The sequence below is a fragment of the Lepus europaeus genome, chromosome 9 (genome assembly GCF_033115175.1).
Source record: "Lepus europaeus isolate LE1 chromosome 9, mLepTim1.pri, whole genome shotgun sequence".
NCBI lineage: Eukaryota > Metazoa > Chordata > Mammalia > Lagomorpha > Leporidae > Lepus > Lepus europaeus.
Window position 1 is genome coordinate 17,802,453 of NC_084835.1, and position 24,430 is coordinate 17,826,882.

The 24,430-nt window shown below is 45.4% G+C and overlaps 1 protein-coding gene across 5 annotated transcripts in view; it reads left to right on the plus strand.

The window, feature by feature from the left end:
- ULK4 (unc-51 like kinase 4) overlaps positions 1–24,430 on the plus strand; it is a 597,001-nt gene that overhangs the window by 118,677 nt on the left and 453,894 nt on the right. For all 5 annotated transcript variants that reach the window (XM_062200117.1, XM_062200120.1, XM_062200121.1 and 2 more), the window contains one exon: positions 10,048–10,209. In XM_062200117.1, coding sequence (XP_062056101.1) covers positions 10,048–10,209 — 162 coding nt within the window. The remainder of the gene's footprint in view (positions 1–10,047; positions 10,210–24,430) is intronic.

Sequence of the window (24,430 nt, forward strand, 5' to 3'; positions counted from 1 at the left end):
AGGAAGTGGATCAGAAGTGGAGCAGCTGGGACTCGAACCAGCGCCCAAATGGAATGCCAGTGCTACAGGCCAAGACTTTCACTTACTGTGCCACAGCACTGGCCCCTGCAGTTCTTTGTTAATTAGCCTATCTTTTTTCTAATAACCATAGCCTTAATTATTATATGATGAAACACATCTTTGTTTTAAGTGATAAGTAATAGTTTAGTCCTAGTTCATCCTTCCAAAGAGTTAATTAAGCAGAAAATAGTATCGATCTTACTTCTGCGTGGCATCCCACAGGGGATTCCAGAGGCACTGGGGTAGCTGTTTTCAGGTAGTCACAAGTAGAATTGGCCTGACAGCCTCACCGAGTTTACAGAGCGCTGGGGTGACACATGGCCCCGTTCCATCCTAGGTGTTAAAATAGTTGTGGGCTTCTAGCAGCAGGCCTGAGTCCTCTAGGAATTGACTGACAGCTGTGATGGAGAGCACATGTGAAGGTGCAGGTGAGGCCCCCATAAATAGCTCTGTGCCCCTTCCCCCAGCGCGTTCAGAGGAAAGGCTTCAGAACCTGTTGGGAAATAGGATGAACACGCGTGGGACGAAGCTTCACATCCTATTTGTGTGCAGTGAGAGCTGGGTGAGCACACAGCTGCTGTCGGCGGGCCCACAGGCCTGGGCATCCTGGGGATGTAGGGAGACAGCTCTATGTGAGCGGACTTGCCCCCAAGGGAAGAGGGAAAGAGCTGTTGTGTCCGCTTTATTTTTTTCACATGTGCCAGCTGGATGACACATTTCATTCCCCCTTGAGTTGAAGGAAAAAAGGAGCAGAGAGAGGCTGTGTCACATTCATTCATTGTGGCCACGTGGAGGGCAACAGGGTCGTGGGGACAAATTCTTGCCAGTGCTCTGAGAAATGACACGTGCCAAAGTTGGAGGAAGTGGAAGCATCTCTAAACTTTATTTTCTAGTGGTGTTAGAACTCACACTATATAGTATCAGCGGTAGGAAGAAAAGCTAACATTTTTGAGAATTGACTGCTTTTCATGGTCCATGTTAAGTGTTCATACGTGCTGTCTCATTTAATTATCAAGCTTCCTTGTGTTTTATTATACCCATTTTGCAGATAATGAAACAGTGCCACAGGAATGCAAAACCACGGCTGGATCTTAGCTAGACTGCTATCTTTTACTCATCTCTCAACCTTTTAACATGAAAATACAAACATTTATTTTATTTATTATTATTTTTTTTTGATAGGCAGAGTAGATAGTGAGAGAGAGAGAGAGAGAGAAAGATCTTCCTTTTGCCGTTGGTTCACCCTCCAATGGCCGCTGCGGCCGGCGCATCGTACTGATCCGAAGCCAGGAGCCAGGTGCTTCTCCTGGTCTCCCCTGTGGGTGCAGGGCCCAAGCACTTGGGCCATCCTCCACTGCCTTCCCGGGCCATGGCAGAGAGCTGGCCTGGAAGAGGGGCAACCGGGATAGAATCCGGCGCCCCAACTGGGACTAGAACCCGGTGTGCCCGCTCCGCAAGGCGGATCATTAACCTGTTAAGCCACGGCGCTGGCCTAGTTTATTTTTTAGAGAGCTTTTATTTAATAAATATAAACTTCATAGGTACAGCTTTTGGAATATAGTGGTTCTTCCCCCCATACCCACCCTCCCACCCCCACTACCATCCTACCTCCTACTCTCTCTCCCATCCCATCCTTCATTAACATTCATTTTTAATTATATACAGAGGATCAACTCTGTATGGAGTAAAGATTTCGACAGTTTGTACCCACACAGACAAAAAGTATAAAGTACTGCTTGAAGACTAGTTTTACCGATAATTCTCATGGTACAACTCATTGGGGACAGAGGTCCTACGTAGGGAGCAAGTACACAGTGACTCCTGTTGTTGATTTAACAATTGACACTCTAATTTATGACGTCAGTGAGCACCCAAGGCTCTTGTAATGAGCTGCCAAGGCTATGGAAGCCTTCTGAGTCCACATACTCTGTCAGTATTTAGACAGGGCCCTAAGCAAAGTGGAAGTTCTCTCCTCCCTTCAGAGAAAAGTACCTCCTCCTTTGATGGCCCCTTCTTTCCACTGGGATCTCACTCGGAGATCTCTCAATTAGGCCGTTTGTTGCCACAGTGGCTTGGTTTTCCATGCCTGAAATGTTCTGATGGGCTTTTTAGCCAGATCCAAATGCCTTAAGGGCTGAATCTGAGGCCAGAGTGCTGACAAACAGTTTAAAAAGTTCAAATCTGAATGATATAAAAATGTCTCATGTAGAATTAGCAAGTACCCTCTCCACATAGCCCACACCTGCAAACACTACTAATGAAGTGTTTTATATCTTTCTGTGACCTTCCTTACATATTTGCCTAGGTGTATTATTAAACAAATACAGGATTGTATTATACATATAATTCTTTCATCTACTCAATTAAGGTATAACATATAAGATGCTCAGATAGTTAATATTGATGTAATTATTTTCTCCCAATCAGATTCTGTGAAACTTCATGATTTCATTGAACAGAAGGGCAAACTTTGCTTGAGACGTAATTTAATCATTTTCTTTGTGGTATTTTTTTGTCCTGCTTAAGAAAGCTTTGTGTACCTCGGAGTAGTCAACATGATCTTGGATCTGTTTCAGAAAATTTGGGTTCTAACTTTTACATTTAAATTTCTGATTAATCTCAAATTTTTGCTGAATTTTTTTTTTTTGTGACCTAGACTATGGTCTAACCTGGAAATTTGAGTGTATGTGTGTATGTGTGTTTAAGCATTTATCTTATCTGAAAGATAGGTTTACAGAGAGGGCGAGGGGAGATAGAGAAATCTGCCATTTGCTGGTTTATTCCCCAATGGCCAGAGCTGGGCAAGGCTGAAGCCAGGAGCCTGGAGCTTCATTGGGTGCCCCATGTGGGTAGCAGGGATTCAAGTACTTGGGTTCATCTGCTGCTGCTTTCCCAGGTGTATTAGCAGGGAGCTGGATCAGAAGTAGAGCAGCTGGGACTCGAACCAGCACCCACATTGGATGCCAGCATCTCAGGCTGCCGTAGACTTAACTCACTAGGCTACAATGCTAGCCTCTTGAGATTTTGATAAGAATGTATGTTCTGGGGCCGGCGCTGTGGTGTAGCGGGTAAAGCTGCTGCCTGCAGTGCTGACATCCCATATGGGAGCCGGTTAAAGTCGCAGCTGCTCCATTTTCGATCCAGCTCTCTGCTCTGGCCTCGGAAAGCAGTATAAGATGGCCCAAGTCTTTGGGCCCCTGAACCCGCGTGGGAGACCCGGAGGAAGCTCTTGGTTCCTAGCTTCGTGTTGGCAAAGCTTCGACCGTTGCAGCCATTTGGACAGTGAACCAGCGGATGGAAGACCCCTCTGCCTCTGCCTCTCTGTAACTCTTCCTTTCAAATGAATAAATAAATCTTAAAAAAGAAAAAAAGAATATGTGTTCTATTTTTTGTTGGAGAATTTGGTAAATATGAAACTTGTTATTGGTTACATCTGAGTCTTCCATTTCCCTACGGACTTTTTATGTTTTCTTTTGGCTTCTTGTTTTGCATACGTCTATATTTTACGGGACACTGCACTTTATAATAGAACCTTAAACTAAAACCTTGCCTATATAATGTATAAAACATCCTACAATTGATATGTAATAGCCATTCACCAGAATAATGGAGCCGTCCACTCTGACCCTTTCTGCTGCTGTCATTTTGTGTATGTTATAAACTTCACAGCATTACTGTTATTTTTCCTCTTAAAAATTCAGTTGTATTGGGGCTGGCACTGTGGCACAGTAGGTTAATCCTCCACCTGTGGTGCCGGCATCTCATATGGGTGCTGGTTCTAGTTCTGACTGCTTCTCTTCTGATCCAGCTCTCTGCTATAACTTGAGAAAGCAGTACCAGATGGTCAAAGTGCTTGGGCCCCTGCACTCACATGGGTGACCTGGAAGAAGCTCCTGGCTTCGGACTGGCAAAGCTCCAGCCTTTGGGGCCGTTTGGGGAATGAACCAGCAGATAGAAGACTGCCCCCCCCCCCCCAAACTCTACTCTCAAGTAAATAAATGTTTTAAAAAAAACTTCTTATATTAAATATTTAAGAAAAATTCAGTTGTGTTTAAAGAGGGTAAAAATTAAAGACAGGAGTCTTACATTTACTCAAATATTCACCACATATATATGTGTATAAATATGTGTACACACACACATGCACACACATTTATTTGGAAGGAAGAGAGAGAAATCTTCTATCCACTGGTCCACTTCCCCAAAATGACCACAACAGTCAGGTCTGGGCCAGGGTGAAATCAAGAACTCCCTCCGGATCTCCCATTTGAGTGGCAGGAGCCATCTCTCAGGTGTATTAACAGGAAGCTGGATCAGAAGCAGAGCAGCTGGGACTTGAACCAGCGCTCTGATATGCGATGCCAGTGTCGCAGGCCATTAACTTAACCCACTCTCACTGCACCACAGCACCGTCCCCTGTTCTGTCCTCGTTTAGGTTGATTCCGTTTTCCTCTCAGTATCATTTTTTTCTGCCAGAACAATTTCCTTTAATAATTTTATAGTGTGGTTGGTGATTAATTTTCTCAGCTTCGTATGTCAGAAAAGTGTTCATTTTACCTTCTTGTTTTAACTATAGTTGCATATATTCATACGATACAGTGTAGTTTTATAATATATGTATACATTGTGGAATGATCAGTGAGGGTAATTAGCTTATCGATCACTTCTTACATTTATCATTTCTTTGTGATGAGAACATTTAAAATCCTCCATTTTGAAATACACAAGTATGATAGTTATTTAGTAACTAGAGTCTCCTTGTTGTGGGACAGAACCCCAGGCGATTTCTTTCCTATCTAATTTTAACTTTATTGACTAATGTCTCCTTCCTCTTCCCCATCCATCCCATTACTCATCTCCAGCCTCTGGTGACCCCATTCTACTTCCTACTTCCAGGAGTTTGACTTCTTGAAATTTCACATAGGAGATGATATGGTATTTCGTTTTCTGTGCCTGGCATATTTCACTTCACAAAATACCCTCTGGGTGCCCGTGTGTTGTCACTAACGACAGAATTTCCCATTTTCTAGAAGCTGAATAGTATTCCGTTGGGATTATGGAACACATTTTTTTAAAAATTATTTTTTTGAAAGGCAGAGCTACAGAGAGGCAGAGGCAGAGAGAGGTCTTCCATCCACTGGTTCACTCCCCAAATGGTTGCAGCTGCTGGAGGTGAGCTCATCTGGAGCTTCATTTGGGTCTCCCAGGCATATCAGCAGGGAGCTGGATCAGAAGTGCAGGACCTGGGACTTGAACTGCAGCCCATATGGGATGCCGGCACTGCAGGCGGCTGCTCTTCCCGCTGTGCCACAGCATCAGCCCCTAACCACATTTAAAAATCCATTTATCCACCTATGTGTTGATAGAGTTGTTTTTCTGCCTTGGCTATTGTGAACAATGCCACAGTGAATGAGCATCTTCTGGGCATACTGACGTCAGTTTCTCTGGGTGTGTACCCAGTAGTTGGATTATTGGATCATGCAGTAAGTCCACTTTTGAGTTTTTTAAAGACCCTACATACTGGTTTTCCAAAACAGCTTTACTACTTAAAAAATACCACTATTAGTGTATAATTGTCCCCCTTTCTCTGCCTTCTTGCCAGACTTACTGGCTACTGTCAGAAAAATGAACGTATGCCGTCATGCCTCATTGTGGTTTTAATTTGCGTTGATTTCTCTGCTGAGTAGAGATGTCAAACTTTTTTTTGGTTTTCAGTTGGTCATTCTTGCTGTCTTTTGAGAAATATCCAAGTATTTTTGCCCACTTTTTCTAGGTTTTCTGGTTATTAGTAGTTTGGCTTCCTTGTAGATGGTGGATATTACCTCCTATCCGCTGCACGGTTTGCAGCTACTTCCTCCCAACCTGACTGACATCTTCACTGTATGCATTGTTGTTGTACAGGAGCATTTTAGCTTGATGCCTTTCTATGTGCTTGTCCTTTTGTTGCCTGTGTTTTGGAATCAGACCCAAGAAATCTCAGCCCATAGCAGTGTACTGTAGGGTTTCCCTTGTGTTTACTTCTAACAGTGTTATAGTTTAAGTTCTTACATTTAAGTCTTTAATTCATGTTCAATTGATTATTTTTTAAAAATTTATTTATTTATTTGAAAATCAGAGTTATACAGATAGAGGAGAGGCAGAGAGAGAGAGAGAGGTCTTCCATTCGATGGTTCACTCCCCAATTGGCTGCAATGGCCAGAGCTGTGCTGATCCGAAGCCAGGAGCCAGGAACTTCTTCCGGGTCTCCCATGCGGATGCAGGGGCCCAAGGACTTGGGCCATCTTCTGCTTTTCCAGGCCATAGCAGAGAGCTGGATGGGAAGTGGAGCAGCTGGGTTTAGAACCGGCGCCCATATGGGATGCTGGTGCTTCATGCCAGGGCATTAACCCCGCTGAACCACAGCACTGGCCCCTCAATTGATTGTTTGTATGAGAAGTGAGATTAGGTTGGATTTATTCTTGTGTATGTGGATATCCAGTTTTCCCAACACAATTTATTGAAGAGGGTATCTTTTCCTCATTGTGTGATCTTGCCACATTTATCAAAAATCTATTGACTATAGCTGTGTGGTTTTATTTCTGGTTCTCTGTCCTTTCCCATTGGTCATTGTATCTTTTTTTTTAAAAAGATGTGTTTAATTTATTTGAAAGACAGAGCAACAGAGAGCGGTAGAGACACAAGAGGTCTTCCATCTGCTGATTTACCCCCCAGATGACCGCAACGGCTGGAGCTGTGCCCATCCGAAGCCTGGAGCTTCTTCCTGGTCTCCCATATGGGTGCAGGGGCCCAAGGACTTGGGCCATTTTCTACTGCTTTCCCAGGCCATAGCAGAGAGCTGGATTGGAAGAGGAGCAGCGGGAACTAGAACCGGTGCCCATATGGGATGCCGGCGCTTCAGGCTAGGGCTCTAACCCGCTGCGCCACAGCGCCAGCCCCATTGTATCTATTTTTATGACAGTGTCATGCTGTTTGGATTACTGTAGTTTTATAATGTATTTTGAAATCCGTTAGGGTGCTGCCTCCAGCTTGGTTCTACTTAAGATAGTGTTGACTTTTTGGGGTCTTTTGTGGTTCCATACAAATTTTAAGATTTTTTTTTCTATTTCTATAAAGAATGACATTGAAATTTTGATAGGGATTGCACTGAATCTGTAGATTACTTTGGGTACTATGGACCTTTTTTAAGCTTTTTTTTTTTTAAAAGATTTATTTATTTGAAAGTTAGAGTTACTTAGAGAAGGAAAGGCAGAGAGAGAGAGAGAGGTCTTCGATTTGCTGGTTCACTCCCCAGATGGCCACATGGCAAGAGCTGTGCTGATCTCAAGCCAGGAGCCAAGGGCTTCTTCCTGGTCTCCCACATGGGTGCAGGGGCCCAATGACTTGGGCCATTTTCTACTGATTTCCCAGGCCATAGCAGAGAGCTGGATTGGAAGTGGAGCAGCCGGGACTTGATCCGGCGCCCATATGGCATGCTGGCACTGTAGGCAGCAGCTTTACCTGCTACACCACAGTGTTGGCTCCATGGACCTTTTTAACAAAAGTAATTATTTCCAGACGTATACCTTTCCATGAACTTGTGTCATCTTCAGTGTTCTTTAATCATTGTTTATAGTTTTCAGTATAGATTTTTAACTTCCTTGGTTAAATTTACTCATATTTTTGTACCATTGTAAATAGCAGTGTTAATTTCATTTTCATACAGTTGTTTGTCAGTATATGGGAACACCATTTATATTTGTAAGTTGATTTTGTATCCTAAAGCTGTATTGAATTGTTTATCAGTCCTCACAGTTTTGCTTTTAGCTTTGTGTTGGAATGGTATTATTTTTGGTTGTAGATTTGTAGGTTGATAGTTATTTCTAAAGATACTGCTCTGCTGTCTCATCTTGCAAATTTTGTGCATTTGAAAAGGACAGAGGGAGAGAGAGTGCACGCGAGACATCTTCATTCTGTCCACAACAGCCCGCGTCAGGAACCTGGAACTGATTTCTGGTCTCTTGAGTGGGTGGCAAGGACTCAAGTACTTGGGCCATCACAGCTGCCTCCCAGGGTATGCATTGGTAGGGAGTTGGTTTGGAATAGAAGACTGGACTCGAACCCGGGGACTCAGATATGGGATGAGGCAGTTACAAATGGTGTCTTAACTAAATGCCTGCCTTGTTCTGCTTTGTATTGTTTTGGACGAGAAATCTGCGATCATTCTTCCCTTTGTTCCTCTCTGTGGAATATGTGTTTTTTACGCTAGCCCCTTTTAAGTTTTTTCTGTTTATTATTGCTTTCTAGTAGTCTGATGGTGGTGTACCTTTTTTTGGTTGTTGTTGTTTGTTTCCTGTTCTTGGGGCTCATTGGACAACCTGGAGTTGACAGTTTTAATGCATCTGAGAAATAACTCAACAAATATTTTAGCCATTTTTCTGCCTGACAACTCCTTTTATATTTCAACTACATTTATAGATCCTTCAAAGTTGTCCCAAAGTTCACTTAGGCTCTGCTCTTTTTTTTTTCCTCGGTTGTATTTCTTTCTGTGTTTATTGATAACTGCTCTCATTCAATTCACTGTTTCATCTGCAGCCCCTAACCTATTAACCGCATCCAGTGTATTTTTATAGAGGAATTTGCATGATTTATCTTTCATTCTGAGCAGTTTTGAGTACGTGACTCTGCTTGTGATAGCCATTTTAGCATCTTTCTGCTACCTCCTGATTGGATTTTTCTTCTCTGAGTTCTGTTTCCCTGCTTCTTTGAATACTTGGTAACTAATTAGAGGTGAGACACTTTTTTTTTGAATTACCTGTTTGAAAGGCACAGCAACACAGAAGGAGGAGGAGGGGGAAGGAGAAGATAGCTTCCACCTGCTGGTTCACTGCCCTGAATCCCCACAACAGTCCTGTCTGGGCGAGGCTGAGGCCAAGAGCCAGAAACTCCACCTGGGTCTCCCCCTTGGATGACGGGGACGCAAATACTCTGGCATCTTCTGCTGCCTCCCCAGGGGCATTGGCTGGGAGCTGAGTGAGAAGCAAAACAGCCAGGAATGAAACCAAGACTTGGCAATGGGGTGCTAGCGTTGTAAACAGTGTCACAGCATTGGTGCCTGAATTTTATGTAGTTGGGTACTGAAGATTTTTTTTTGTTTTCCTTTAAGTAGTTTTGGGCCTTTTCGTGGACTCATTTATATTGGTTGAAAACAGTTTTAATCTTTTCAGGTCAACTTTTAAACTCTGTTAGGGTAGCCATGATAGCTTTTAGTCTAGTCTTTTTATGATTTGGTCATCTCATTGATGCTGCATTTTTCTTGGGACTCTTCAGGCAGCCTGGGTTTAAGTGGTCTTTGCATCACTAGTCCTGGGTGATGTCTGTGGACTGTTTGACTGGTTCCCAGTGATTTTAAAACTATTTTTTTTTTAACAGGCAGAGTTAAATAGTGAGAGAGAGACAGAGAGAAAGGTCCTCCCTCCGTTGGTTCACCCCTCAAATGGCCGCTTCGGCCCACGCGCTGCACCAATCCAAAGCCAGGAGCCAGGTGCTTCTCCTGGTCTCCCATGCAGGTGCAGGGCCCAAGCACCTGGGCCATCCTCCACTGCCCTCCTGGGCCACAGCAGAGAGCCGGACTAGAGGAGCAACTGGGACAGAATCCAGTGTCCCAACCGGGACCAGAACCCGGGGTGCCGGCACTGCAGGCGGAGGATTAGCCTAGTGAGCCACGGTGCTGGCCTAAAACTATCTTCTAATTTTTACATAATACTCATGTCATTTCAGTTTTCATTAAAACATGGAGAATTCTGTTGTGCTCGTGAACAACCAGCTGATTATTGGTTACAGTTTCATAATAATCGCAAAACATTATCGTACCTCTCAAGATGCCTAACCCTCCAAGGGGCTGATGGTAGTTTTTCTATGAGTATATCATTGGCAGTCATTGTGAAACCATGGCATGTATATATTATATAAAATAATTCAACCTTCCCCTGCTCTTTTTTTTCACTTTAGGAAGAACGTATCGTGAATCACATGGCTGCAAAGATAATTGAAAATGTCTGTACTACCTTTTCTGCTCAAGCCCAAGGCTTTATTACCGGAGAAATTGGACCTGTTCTGTGGTACCTATTCAGACATTCCACTGTTGACTCTCTCAGGATCACGGCAATATCGGTAAGATAGTCTCTTGGGGGCACCTACTTGGTTATATTTAAACACCATGTTCAGTGATATGCACCAAAATAAATTTAATTCAGTAGGTAGGAAACAGAAATCAGAGTAGTAGCTGGTGAAAGCATAAGTTGTTTTTTCTCCTTAAAGCCAATTTTTGAAAGATTAATTAACTCTGGGGCCAGTGCTATGGTGTAGTAGGTGAAGCTTCCACCTGCGGTGCTGGCATCCCAAAGGGGTGCCAGTTGGTATCCCAGCTGCTCCTCTTCTGTTCCTGCTCTCTGCGAATGTGTCTGGGAAAGGAGTGGAGGATTGCCCAAGTGCTTGGGCCTCTGCATCACTGTGGGAGACCTAGAGGCAGCTCCTGGCTTTGGATGGGCCCAGCTCTGGCTATTGCAACCATTTGGGGAGTGAACCAGCAGATGGAAGACCTTGCTCTCTGTCTCTCTCTCTTTCTCTCTCTCTGTAAAACTCTATCTCTCAAATAAATAATTAAAATCTTTAAAAAATTAATTAATTCGAGAGGTATTGAGAAAAACACAGAGAAGAAGTGACGGGGAGAGATGCTGTGCTCTGGTTTACTCTCCAAACGCTTTCAGTAGCTGGGACTAGCTCTGGGTGAAGCCAGGAGCTGAGAACTGCATGCAGGTCTCCTATGTGGCTGACAGGAACCCAGCTCCTTGGGCCCTCACCTGCTGCCTCCCAGGGTCTGCATTAGCAGGAAGCTGGAATGGGGAGTGCAACAGGAATGCAGAGCCAGGCGCTTTAGTACGGAATGCAACCGTCCCTGCTGGTATTTCAATGGCTTTGCCAGATGCTCATCCCCGAAATAATTTTAAAAACTGGACTGGATACCTTCCAGTAGGACTTTGTAGGACCATGATAGCATGGTTTTAGAAACTATTTGGAGGTTTTAGTAGAAAACAGAGGTAGTAGGTAGGGGTCAGGGTTTGGTCTGTTGACCTATATAGTGTTGGCTGACTTTTTCTGTCAGCATCCACGTTCACATTTTGAGTGTCATGGGCTTGTCATGTGCTTCGGGTGAGTTCATTTTGACTTTCAGGCATCTGTTGTTTTACAGTTCTTGTGTGTTGATCGGTTGTCTGCTGGCATGGTTGTAATGTATGAAGAGGGGATAATATGATGTCAGTTTAATGGTCTGGTAAACAAACACCAGCCTTTTCCGTAGGATTTATTTCAGTAGCCCTTCTGGTTACGTTGTATGGCACCTTGTTCTCCTGGTCTGCTCCTTCTTAGCTTTTCTCAGTGGCAGTTTAAAGCTTTATCCTCTTTCCTGTCACCTCCAGTCCAGTGTTTGTGTCCTGCATCGTCACTGGACGACTTTGCCCCTACTTCCCGGGTGAATGGAAGCAGCCAGTGGGACTTACCCAACTGCTCTTAGCACACCACGAGACCCAGTTCCTCGAACACCTGTCCTGTCTCAGTTCCTCCCTCTGGTTAGGGTGCACGCACTGCCCCTCCTCCCAGAGCTAAACCTCTTGGCGTTTCTTCAAATCTTTCTGGCTTATTTTTGGGAATGTTACTCCAATGATCATTTTTGCTCTTACATAAATTTTGACTCTTTTATCTACTAAATCATTCTAATCTGCATTCAGACATTGCTTTTTCTTTTTTTAAGATAGATTTATTTGTTTGAAAGAGTTACAGAGAGAGAGGGAGAGACAGAGACCTTTCATCTGCTGCTGACTCCCCAGATGGCTGCAATAGCCGGGGCTGGGCCAGCCCCAAACCAGGAGCTCCATTTGCGTCTCCCACGTGAGTGCAGGGGCCCAAGTTCTTGGACCATCTTCCACTACTTCTCCCAGGCCATTAGCAGGGACCTGGATCAGAAGAGGAATAGCTGGGACACGAACCAGCAGCCATGCGCTGTGTAGTGCGGGAACTTAAACCACTACGCCACAGTGCTGACTGCTCAGGCGTTCTTCAGTCAGCCCAAGAAAGAAAGAGCACAGACGGAAACACGTCAGTCTCTCAGCTGCACGTCTGCCCTTCACATACCCATCAGTGATCGCCACACACTGCTGCCTCTCTCTGGCCTCCATTTCTTCCTCAACCCAGTCTGCCATCTGTCATAAAAATGCCCACCGCTGATGATCTTGCTAAGTCACTAATGAGTTTGCGGTTGCTAAATCCTGTGGCTATCCAATGATACGATGTAGTTCTTATAGTATCTGTGGAATCTTGTAGGTTAAGGGCTAAAAATTCTGCATTTATATCATCGAGAAAGGATATTGGAGGGTATTTCCAAAAGGTCATGGAAAAGGGACTTGAAAGCTAAGTTTACTTTAATGCCAAAAAAAAAAAAAAAAAATGTTAAGGGGGCGTAGCAGGTAAAGCTGCCACCTACCGTGTTGGCATCCCATGTGGGCACCGGTGTGTGTCTTGGCTCTTCGACTGTTGATCCAGCTCTCTGCTGTGGCTTGGGAAAGCAGTGGAGGATGGCTTAGGTCCTTGGGCCCCTGCACCCATGTGAGAGACCTGGAGGAGGCTCCTGGCTTGGGATTGGCGCAGCTTTGGCCATTGGGGCCATCTGGGGAATGAACCAGCAATGGAAGATCTCTCTCTCTCTCTCTGCCTCTCTGTAACTCTGTCTGTAAAATAAATGGATAAATATTAAAAAAAAATTAATCATGAGGTCTACATGTATGAGGTGATCTTCAGAAAGTTCACTTTTTTGCAGATTGTGTTTTATAAAAAGATTGTGAATTTCAAATTTTTTATACCCCAATAAGCATCTTTTTGTAACATTTTTGCATGATGTTTTTGAATGTCCCTTGTATTGCACCTGTCACAGTACACATTTCTTCCAGAAGCTGCATTTTTTCAAAATTAAAAACAACCCCACAACAATTAAAGTGTTAAAAAGTGTAGAGAATCCACCAGAAAGAGCATCACAGTGTATCAGTGAATGTTCTTGAGATACAGTTGGATCATAGTTTAATGCTTTCATTTTGATCCTGGGTCTTTAGAAGAACCTGTCCTGCTTTAATTAACTTTGTTTTTATTTTAATCCTCGTATTCAGCATGGTTTGTTTTTCTGGTAGAGTTTTTCCGGTTGTTCCCACCGAAGTCTTCTCCCTTCTAAGCCTTCTTTTGCTCACTGGATGCATCCAGTTTGCCTCTCGTCTTGAGTTTGTTACACATGGTTATTCAGAGTCACCCATTTCTTTACAGAAGTTCTGTGCATTGTCCACTCCTGAAAGTGGATTTTTCTCTCTGCCCATCGTCTCCCTGTAGGTCTACAAATATTCACTCCATGTATTCAGATGCTTCAGTATTGGCCTCGTATGTATTTGCAATGATTTATTCTTGCTGAACGGGAATCTTTATCATTATAAAATGATTTTCCATGTCTTTTTACTGCTTTGGATTTAGAATCTGTTTTACCTGATATGCTCCCGGCCACTCCTGCTTTCTCGTGGGCTGCAGTTCTTCGGAATGTCTTACTCTGTCTTGTCGTTTTTCCATCTGTGTAGTTGGAGGTGAGGTGAATTTCTTGTCAGCAGCATATAGGGTTTTGTGTGTGTGTGTGTTTTGTTTTTTTGGTCACACTAATATTTGTCACTTGTAAGTATTTATATTTCAGGTAGTTATTGACAGGTAAGGCCTCACTGCTGCCGTTTGCTACTTGCTGTCTAGTTTTATGGCAGTTTTTTCCTCTCTCCGTTCCTCTTCTGGTTGTCCTTTGTGGTTAACTGATTTTCTCTTGGCAGGTTTTTTTTTTTTAAAGGTTGTATTTGTTTGAGAGGTAGAGTTACAGACACTGAGAGGGAGAGGGGACATTCTGCTGCTTCACTCCCTAAATGGTCAAGATAGCTGGAGAAGCCAGGAGCCGCCTCTCGGTCTCCCACATGGATACCAGGGCCCAAGCACTTGGGCCATCTTCTGCTGCTTTCCCAGGCCACAGCAGAGAGCTGGCCTGGAAGAGGAGCAGCCGGGGCTGCAACCAGCACCCATATGGGATGCCAGCGTTGCAGGTGGAGGATTAACCTACTATGCCACAGTGCTGGATCTGTACTGTGTTTTGATTCCTTGCTAATTATTTTTGCTGTTTGTATTATAGGTTTGTGATTTTGTCTTTACTATGAGGCTCACTGAAAACATCTTCTGGTTTTAACAAGCCATTTGGAAGCTAATAAAAATTTAACACTGATTATAAAGAGGAAAATAAAGAAAAATTAAAAAAAAAACTACTAGAAACAGACCTCCACATTGGCATTTTTCATTTCCACATTTAAAATTTTATTGTATTGTCTCATTTTATATCTTCTGTATTGCCTATCTCTTAATATATTATTACAGTTATTTTTAATTTTGCTTTTGAGACAGCATACTAAAGGTATGAATACTTACCACCTACTCACCACATTTATAATATTTGAGCATTGATTATTACTATGTATAATTATTCTTAACAGTAAGTCTTCTAGTTTCTGGTATTTTCTTCTTCCTTGTTAGCATATTTTTCTCTGAATTAGAAGAACTTCCTTTAGCATTTTTTTTATAAAAGAGTTATTTGTTTATTTGAGAGGTGAAGATACAGAGAGAGGGAGAGACAGAAAGGTCTTCCAGCCCCGAGTTAACTCCCCAAATGGCTGCAACGGCCGGAGCTGGGCTGATGCGAAGCCAGGAGCTTCTTGCGGGTCTCCCACAAGGTTGCAGGAGCCCAAGCACTTGGGCCATCTTCTGCTGCTTTCCCAGGCCATAGCAGAGAGCTGGATTGGAACTTTAGCAGATGCGACACAAACTGGCACTCGCATGGGATGCTGGTGCGGTAGGCAGAGGCTTAGCCCACTGTACTGCAGCCTCGGCTGTCCTATAGCATTTCTTGCAGGAAAGATGTGATGGCGATAAATTCTCTGTTTTCGTTTCTCTGGAAATGTCTTTATTGCTTCATATCTAACGGATAGCTCTGCTGGGTATAGTATTCTTAGTTGCAGGTTTTTTTTTTTTTTTTACTCACTTCTGTTCAGTATGAGAATCATTCCATTCCTTCCTGGCCTGTAATGTTTTGTTCAAAGAAATCTGCAGGCTGGCGAATTGGGACCCATTTAGATGTTATTGCCGTCTTCTCTCTTGAAGCTCTGAGAATCCTCTCTATCTTTAATCCTGGAGATCTTGGTTGTATCATGCCCTGGGTAGAGTGGTGATCTGTGGCCTACCCACACCTGGACAGCTTTATCCGCTGTAGGATTGGGGACTTTCTGTTGCTACCGTTGGTACTTTCTAACCCTTTTGCCTTTTCCAGTCTGTCTTGAATCCTAATAACTTGGATATTTTCTCTTTTAATTCTGTCTGTAAACTTTCTTCTTACCAGTAGATTTTTTTTTCTCCTACAAATGTGTGTTGTCTTCTTTAATTTTCTTTTTAAATATTTATTAGCAAGGCAGAGTCAAACAACGAGTGTGCTAACAAGAATGAGGAAGTTTTTTCCATCTGTTGGTTCACTCCCCAAATAGCTGCAATGGCCAGGGCTGGGCCAGACTGAAGCCAGGAACCTGGAACTCCATCCAGGTCTCCCATGTGGGTGGCAGGGTCCAAGTACGTGAGCCATCATCTACTGCTTCTCCAGGTGCATAAGCAGGGAGCTGGATTGGAAACAGAGCAGCTGGGACTGGCACCAGCACTCACAAGGCGTGCTGGTGTCCCAGGCAGTGGCTTAACCCCCTGTGCCACAGTGCTGGTCCCCTCTGTGTTTTCAGATTCCTTGTCTTTGAGTGTGATAATTCTTTTTCTTCTGTTTGATCTTTTCTGCTACTAGGGCCTTCTATCACATTTTAAATTTTGTTTAGTATACTTTTCAATGTCAGGGTTTGTTTTATTTTTTAAAAATTACTTAGCTTCTCTGTTAATTATGTTAGAATTGTGTTTCCTTCAAGCTGACTGAAGTTTCTTAAAATAGCTATTTTGAATTCTTTGTCTGAAAATTTGCATATTTCAGCTGCTCTCCTACCAGTTGTCTGGTGCTTTATTTTGTTGATTACGTGAGTTCATCTTGCCTTGAAAGCTCTTGATGCTTGGTTGTGTGCTGTGTCATTGGTGTATCGAAAGATCAGATATTTCTTCCTGTTTGTATAACCTGGCTTTGTTTATGTCTGTCTGAGAAGTTTTAAGCACACTGCTTAGTTTCTCCAAGGCTGTAAACATGCTTGATGTGTCAAAAAAAGATTGATGGTTTTTTTTTTTTTTTTTTTGACAGGCAGAGTGGATAGTGAGAGAGAGAGAGACAGAGAGAAAGGTCTTCCTTTTTGCCATTGGTTCACCCTCCAATGGCCGCTGCAGCTGGCGCATCTCGCTGATCCGAAGGCAGGAGCCAGGTGCTTCTCCTGGTCTCCCATGGGGTGCAGAGCCCAAGCACTTGGGCCATCCTCCACTGCACTCCCGGGCCACAGCAGAGAGCTGGACTGGAAGAGGGGCAACCGGGACAGAATCCGGTGCCCCGACCGGGACTAGAACCCGGTGTGCCTGTGCCGCAAGGCGGAGGATTAGCCTGTTAAGCCATGGCACCGGCCTGATGGTGTTTTAAATTGAGGTTTCTGGGAGTCTTCTGTTGGTTGTCTTGTTATTCTTTCAGCACTAGAGGGTGCTTCAAGCCCAGGCTTGGCCCTTGTCTGTGATGGTATGTTGTTGAGGATGAACTGGGGAGCTGTTGGAAAGGGGATATCCTATTCCTACAGGGCTCTCTCTGAGTCTGGATTAGGCTCAGATGCCTGGTCCTATGGCCACCAGTGCCACAATGCTTGATCATACCCAGATCCCACAGCCTGCGGATACCAGCCCAACGTGGGTGTAGGACCAAGACTCATACTGCTATGGGCTGCCGTCTGTGGAGATGCTCTCACGGTTCCTGGCTTCTGCAGCAAGCCACAGGTGATGCTGACGGGGATTTCAATCCCATCAACTCTGACCGTGAGTCTGTGCTTGGCACCGGAGCAGGTTCAGAGAGTCTCCATCCCCAGGTACTCTTGGGGAGGTGGGGACTACGGGGCTTTGTCTAGGGTGGGTTGTGTCAGCCTGGCACTGAGTTCTGAGACACTGTCCTGTTCTCACTGCTCTCCAGTAGCTCAGGTATTCTTCCTTACTGTCTGCTCCTATTTGGGAGGGATGGTGAAGGCAGGCCTTAGACCAGCAGCCTTGACCCTCAGCTGAGTTGCATCTAATTCTCAGAGTCTCAGGGCCCTGCTCTTGTCACAGATGCGTGTCAGCACTGTGTGAGGCTGGGGGTGATGCATGCTGAAGCATGAGTTTGCCTTACCACGGTGCAGGACTTCCGACCTTACCCTGGACCAAGTCCAAGAGGCTCTGTTAATTCTGTCCTTGGTGCAGGGACCTTTGGGCTATATCTGGTGCTGGATCTTACTGTGGTGGCAGTGGACCTGGGCTCCAAGGTGAAGGTCTAATCAGTTTCCCTTCCTACTCCCCAGAGGTTAAAGAGTGACTTGACACTGTCTACCCCAGGTTGGGGATGGTGTGGTGGGGACAGTCCTGCGACTTCCCAAGATGACACTAAGCTTTGATGCCTGGATACGTGGTCATTGAGTCTTGTCGGTCTCAGGAGTGTGTGTACCAGGTATGCGTGAGGCTGCTGGTGGCACATGCCTAAGGAAGTTCATCCTGCAGGGGTGCAGGCCTCTGCCTGATGCTGGAGTAGATAGAGAGGCTCTGTGAGCACTGGCCTGGGGATAGTGGCCCGGTGCTGGGTCTTCCTGTGGCTGACCATGGCTGACCGTCACTGGCCTCTAGGGCACTGTCCTGTGCTATTTTCTGGTCCTGTTCCCCAGCAATTGAAACCTCTGCTTTTCTATCTTTCAGCAGTTGTACATGGTCTCTGGTACCTTGGCTAAGCAGGGTCCAGATATTGTCCTGAGTGCAGTGGACATGGGGTCCTGTGTGACAGTTTCACTGTAGTGGGCCTGGTACTTGGTCTCAAGTCGAAGGTTTGGGCTTGAATCCCTCTCCCTAGCCCAAGCAAGAGGCAAGGTGTCGCTGTCCACCCTGTCTACCTGGAACTGAAGGAGGGTCGTCACAGGCCGCTCTTTGCTCCTTGCTGCCTTCTTGGCTCTGTTCTTCCTGACCAGTAGACTAAAACCAGGCGCTGTGGCCTCGCGCTGGGCTTCTGTGGCTCCTGTGAAGGGAACGTGGGGACACAAGCAGCTGTTCAAATCGGTGCCTCTGTGCGGCGGCGACTGCTGGTATCTTCCTCGGCCATCACCTTGCCCTGCCGTCTTGCAGGTTCTTTTTGTTCGTTTTGTTTTCTGATCCTTCAGAAACCACTCTCTCCATGCTACCCAGGAGTTCTTCAACCGCAGGCCCCAGGCCCCAGGCTCTGGTTGGAATTTGTTTTTGAGGAGGTGTTTGTCCTCCTCCTGCAGTTATGTGTCTGTGAGTGTCACTGTGGACCCACAGGTGCCCGTTTTATTCAGTGGATTGAAATGTATCCCTGCTGCCAGCGCTGCTACTACTCATTGTTTAAATGCCCAAGTCATCCTAGGGGAGGCTGCTGGGATCCCTTTAAGCTGGGGTCTGTATCCTTCTGACTGACTGCTGTCATGGCTTGGACACTTCTTACCTTCTGACTCCACACAGTGTCCTGGGCTCGTCTTGGGCTTCTCCTGCTCCAGCCCAGGGACCCATCACTTCTCCAGGGAAATCCTTGGTGTCTAGAAATGCACATCTTGGTGCTCCTTGTTGGAGGCGTTACTGTTTTCTAGAAACAGCTGGAAAATAATATACGTCCCCACGGATACACATGCATTTGGAATTTTTTTAAAAAAAATCTTATTTTGTACATGTTTAGAAAAATCAGATTGGTGCTTCCAGTGTTACTACAGTGCCTCAGGATTCGCTGTAGGCATGCCTCTGGTGTGTTTGTAGATTTCTTCTCCTCCAGAGACAAGCCTGGTTGCCATTGCGTTCTCTTGACTGAGCAGTTCTTTCCCTTGGTGTCACAAACTCCCGCTCACTGGGGCCGCCTCCTCTTTGTCAGCCTCCATCTCCCTTGCCCACTACACCAGTGGCTGCTCTGCGGCTCAGCCCCGTCTGTTCCCTCGCTGCTCCTCTTATGCAGACCCTGGCATACTGAAGCTGAGTGGGGAGGAGAGAGAAGTTGGGTTAAGGAAAGCAAGGTCTGGGGCCAGCGCTGTGGCACAGCGGGTTAATGACCTGACGTGCTGGCATCCCTTATAGGTGCAGGTTTGAGGCCCGGCTGCTCCTCTTCTGATCCAGCTCTCTGCTATGGCCTGGGAAAGCAGTGGAAGATGGCCCAAGTCTTTGGGCTCCTGCACCTATGTGGGAGACCCAAAGAAGCTCCTGACTTCAGGTTGGCGCAGCTCCAGCCGTTGCGGCCAACTGGGGAGTGAACCAGCGGATGGAAGACCTCTCTGTCTCTGTCTCTCTCTCTGACTCTCCTCTCTCTGTGTAACTCTTTCAAATAAAGAAATAACTCTTAAAAAAAAAAAAAAAACAGGAAAGCAAGGTCAGAGGTCATCTCTGATACTTTGCCTTCCCATAAGTCCTTCCCTTTCACCATTGACGAGCAGCTCATCAGCCTGTCATGTGATTCTGAAATGTCAGCATCTGTCAGCTCTGTCTCCCTCTCGGCAGCTGTATTGTTGCCCCATGATCCAGGCCACCCCCATCTCTCACCTGAACCGCAGGTGTAGCTTCCTCAGTGGTTTTCCGAGGGCTGTACCAACTCTGTCCCCCTCAGAGTGAATTTGATAAAATCTTAGCTCCTCCTCTGCCCTTTCTGTTTAAATTCTGGAACAAGTCACCGTTTCATTTTTGGAAGACTTGGCAATACTTCATTCGGAGTACTAGGTAGAAGTTGAGAACTGATGAGTGCTTTGATTTTGAGAGTGACATTGATGTTTAAAGCATTTAGCACATTTTCCTTAGTGCATTAGTTATGTTAGTTTATTAATCTATCTGACAGAGTGTAGCTCTGTGAAATCCGGGACCGTGTCTTGTTCATCCCTGTTTGTCTTTTTTTTTTTTTTTTTTTTTTTTTTTTGACAGATAGAGTGGATAGTGAGAGAGAGAGATAGAGAGAAAGATCTTCCCTTGCCGTTGGTTCACCCTCCAATGGCCGCCGCGGCCAGCACACCGCGCTGATCCGAAGCCAGGAGCCGGGTGCTTCTCCTGGTCTCCCATGGGGTGCAGGGCCCAAGGACTTGGGCCATCCTCCACTGCACTCCTGGGCCACAGCAGAGAGCTGGCCTGGAAGAGGGGCAACCTTGATTACAACTTAGAAATTTTCCTGCAAAGATTTGAGGGCTCTTGTCTCTTGTGTGAACCCAGGGCAAGAAGTTAATAACATTAAGCCCCCTTCTTTACCAAGAGTCACAGAAAAACAGGCTGCCGAAGTCCTGCGAACCACAAAAGAGGGAAAGGCAACAGGAGATCATTGTTTAAGGATTGTCTGGGTTAGATTTTCATTGCTCTAACTAAAAGACCAGAGAGAGAGGGAGAGAGGGGGGGAGAGGAGAGAGGGAGAGAGGAGACTTCTCCGGAAGGGAAAGGTTTATCTTGGCTTGCACCTTGGAAGTTCATGGTTGAGGATCAGGCGGCCCCGTGAGTCTGCAACCTGGCGGAGGCTCGTTGCAGAAGTAGCACCCTGGGCTCATACAGCCAAGTCTCTCCCAGGATCTGCCCTCTGGGGGCAGGGCCCCAATGACCAAAGACCTCCCTTCAGGCCCACCTCTCAAGCCCCCATAATTGGGGTCATGTCTCCACCCTTGATCTATCAACCATCAACATAAGACCTTGAAGTTCAGTCTCCCTGAATTTTGGGAGCCAAGTCATGTTCAGCCCAGAGCAAGGACATCACACCAAGTTATGTCAGTGTCATAGCCTTCAGAGAGCAGCACCTGTACTGTAAGAGATCTGTAGAGGACTTCCTAAGAACTGAGGTCATGGGCCCTGAGTGCTTTCTGAGGACAGGTCGCACACGTCCTGGCGAGGACTGGCAATGGCCTCCTCCCCAGGAGGCCTCACCAAGAGACCTGTCCTTCTTAATGTCTCTCTGCAGTCTCCTTCCAGGCAGTCATCCTGAGGTTCATGTACCCCTTGGGGTAGACAGGCAGAGTTAGACCGTGAGAGAGACAAGAGAAAGGTCTTCCTTTTCCATTGGTTCACCCCCCAAATGGCCACCACGCACTGCATCGATCCGAAGCCAGGAGCCACGTGCTTCTCCTGGTCTCCTATATGGGTTTAGGAGCCCAAGCACTTGGGCCATCCTCCACTGCACTCCCGGGCCACAGCAGAGAGCTGGCCTGGAAGAGGGGCGACCGGGACAGAATCCAGTGCCCCGACCGGGACTAGAACCCAGTGTGCCGGCGCCGCAGGCGGAGGATTAGCCTAGTGAGCGACCGCGCTGGTTGAGATCAGAATTCTTAACATGACCTTGGAGCACCTCTCATGACTCAGCCCCTGCCTGTGTCTTGTGTCCTGTCTGCTCGCCCACATCCCCTCACTCACTGTGCCTAACCAAACTTCACGCTCAGACATTTTCTAGAATTCCAAGCGTTTCCTTGCCTCAGGACCTTCTCCCAGGCTGAGGTGTTCTCTGTGTGCGCTTCCTGTGGACTGAGGCATACGGGGGCCAGCTGTCTGCTTAGGATGTTCCTGGTTCCTCCTCCGCTACACTTGTGATTTCTTACAGCCTACTTACGGACAGCTTTCCCTATTCATTGATTAATCTGTTGATGGGCATTTCCCCCTAGTAACTAACCTGTCTATGAACAGTTTTCTCTATGAATTAGCCTACTTAAGGACAGTTTTTTCCTAGTAGTGTGTCTGCTACAGGACAAGTGCCCCTTTCCTGAGTACTTGGTGGATGCTCAGTGGATCTGATTTGGCTGAATGAATGATGTGTGATGAGACAGCAACCAGCCTGCTCCTCACTCCCTTCTAGGCATGTGCATGTGCTGCCTCTGTCACCGATGGTATGACTCCCTTCTCCCAGTGACCTCCTGACCCCAGCAGATTCCCCTACAGAAGTGTCAGTATCACCTGTGAACTTGCTTGTTTTTGGGTCTGAACTCACACCCCTTGAATCAGAAGCTCTGGGTGGAGAGGCCCAGTACTCTGTTTGCCTGCTGAAATTTGAGTAAACCAGTGCACTAGGTCTTGGGGCTCCTAGGAAACTCTGACAAGGCTTGGAGCACACCATGATTGATTGGCCTTACTGACCTGGAATTGGCATCCGTGGTATTGGTTGTTGGAAGAAGTGGACCTGATTTGGACATTAATAAAACGATTGTTAGAATTCTGGGGATTTTAGAGAATCTCTGTATAGAAAATAAAACCAGAGGAAGTCGTGGAGGTGGACTGAGCAGAAAGGTCCCAATGAGGGCGATGATTAGCGTAATGGTAATTGTGCAAGTGTGAAGAAGTGAACCAGCGCATTGGGGCAGGGGCTCTCGCTGGGGCTGCGCAGCTTTGTCCAGCGGCATGGATTCCTTCCTCTTCTGTGTCCACCCCTGCCCCTGTGCTGTCTTCCAGGGATCAGATGAGGGTGCATCATCTGGAAAATCTCCTGGGGAATGTTGTGTGACATCAATAAGTGTCACTGAAAACACCAGACAAGAAATCGGTGATGCCCTTTGTGTGTCGGATAGGTACCCAACTTGGACATTTCAGTTCGTCTAGTTCTTGGGACTTAGTTTTATTCAGTAGACTATAAGAACACCCACGTTCTGGAGGCCATGCTAAGTCTTCTTTCAGAAGCAAGTTTCTAAGTGAATTTTGAATGGGAGATTTCCCCCTACTTGGGGATGTTTTCTCAGACTGTATTTCAATCAGCAAATATTTAAAAAACAAGTACATTCAGCCTTGATGTGTGATTTTCTTTTAAAATAAATAAAATCCAACGCTGATGGGTCCTAAAGGGTGCGCGTCCTCTCGGCTGCTCCAGGCTCGCCTCTGAGTCTGCTGGTAGAGGGGACTCCTTAGCGAGGGCTTTCTGCTCGCGCTTTCCCAAGTGAGAAGTCTCTGAGGCTTCGTGGCAGCGGCCTGAACAGGAGCGATGCTAGCTGCACTGCCAGTGCTTCGAGTACCACTTAGCAGTAGTGTGGACGAGTCTCGTATCTAGAAACTCTCTCATTATAACTGGGTAGGGACTTGGTATCCACAGAGTCCGTTGTGCTCTGCCACTTCCCCCAAGGATTGTGTGGTGCTCGCGAGACTCACTGTTTGCTGTGTTCAAGTCCCTGTCGGGAGAATTAGAGTCGGCTTGAAAAATTCCGACTATAATGTAATCTTGGAAGGACGTCATTTTAAATGCTTTTTAAAAAAATACTTGGATAAACAACGTTGAAACAATGCTGTTTTGATTTCATAAATAGCAATTATCTTAAATTGATTGTGGATGCCTTTTAGAAACTTTTGCCAATCTTTTTTATCAGGACCAGATTTCTTGTTACTGAATTAATTTTTCATATTCCTAGTTTCAGATATTGTTGCTTCAGTACCAAAACTTACCCAATTTGGACTTTAGATTTGAAGAACTGTACTTTAACTGTTTCTATACCACAACATCTGACTTAACCACCTGTTCCCTGAAAGAAAGAGGAGAGATCAAAATGTTGAAAGGTGTCCAAAATAGCTTAATTACTTGATGAAATCTCAATCTAATATGACTGTCTATAAATGAATATCAATCCCTGGTATGTACATGCTTGAAGTAGTTTGTGAAAGTGGAATTAAAAATGTTAGCATAAAAAATCAATGAAATCCATGCATAAATGTTTTTGAAGTACACATTTCCATGAATTTCTTGAAGGTTGTGTCTATATATTTGAAATGGAGTCAGTTACTGCCACGACAGAATTTTCTAAATGTCTGAAATGACAGTTCCGCAATGAAAGGGAAACTTTGCTTTAAAAGGGAAAGTATATTGTTAGTGCTTTGCAAATGCGCGTTTGCAATTAAACATTTTGTTTAATTAGTCACTTCAGAAATAATGATAAATGTGCACATTATCAATAAGACAATCTTTCCTGCAAATATTTAATTAAAAAAAGTCTGCTATAGTGATCTGTTCCATGAGTATAGGAAAGCTTGCCTTTCCTGGAACATGATCCGCATCGTCATATCTTCTTGTGGGTGTTTGTCCTGTTCTCTGCAGACTGGATTCTTTTTTTTTTCTTTAACTCCCATTTATTTTTGACTCTTGAAAATCTGGCTCACCATCATCTTCTTC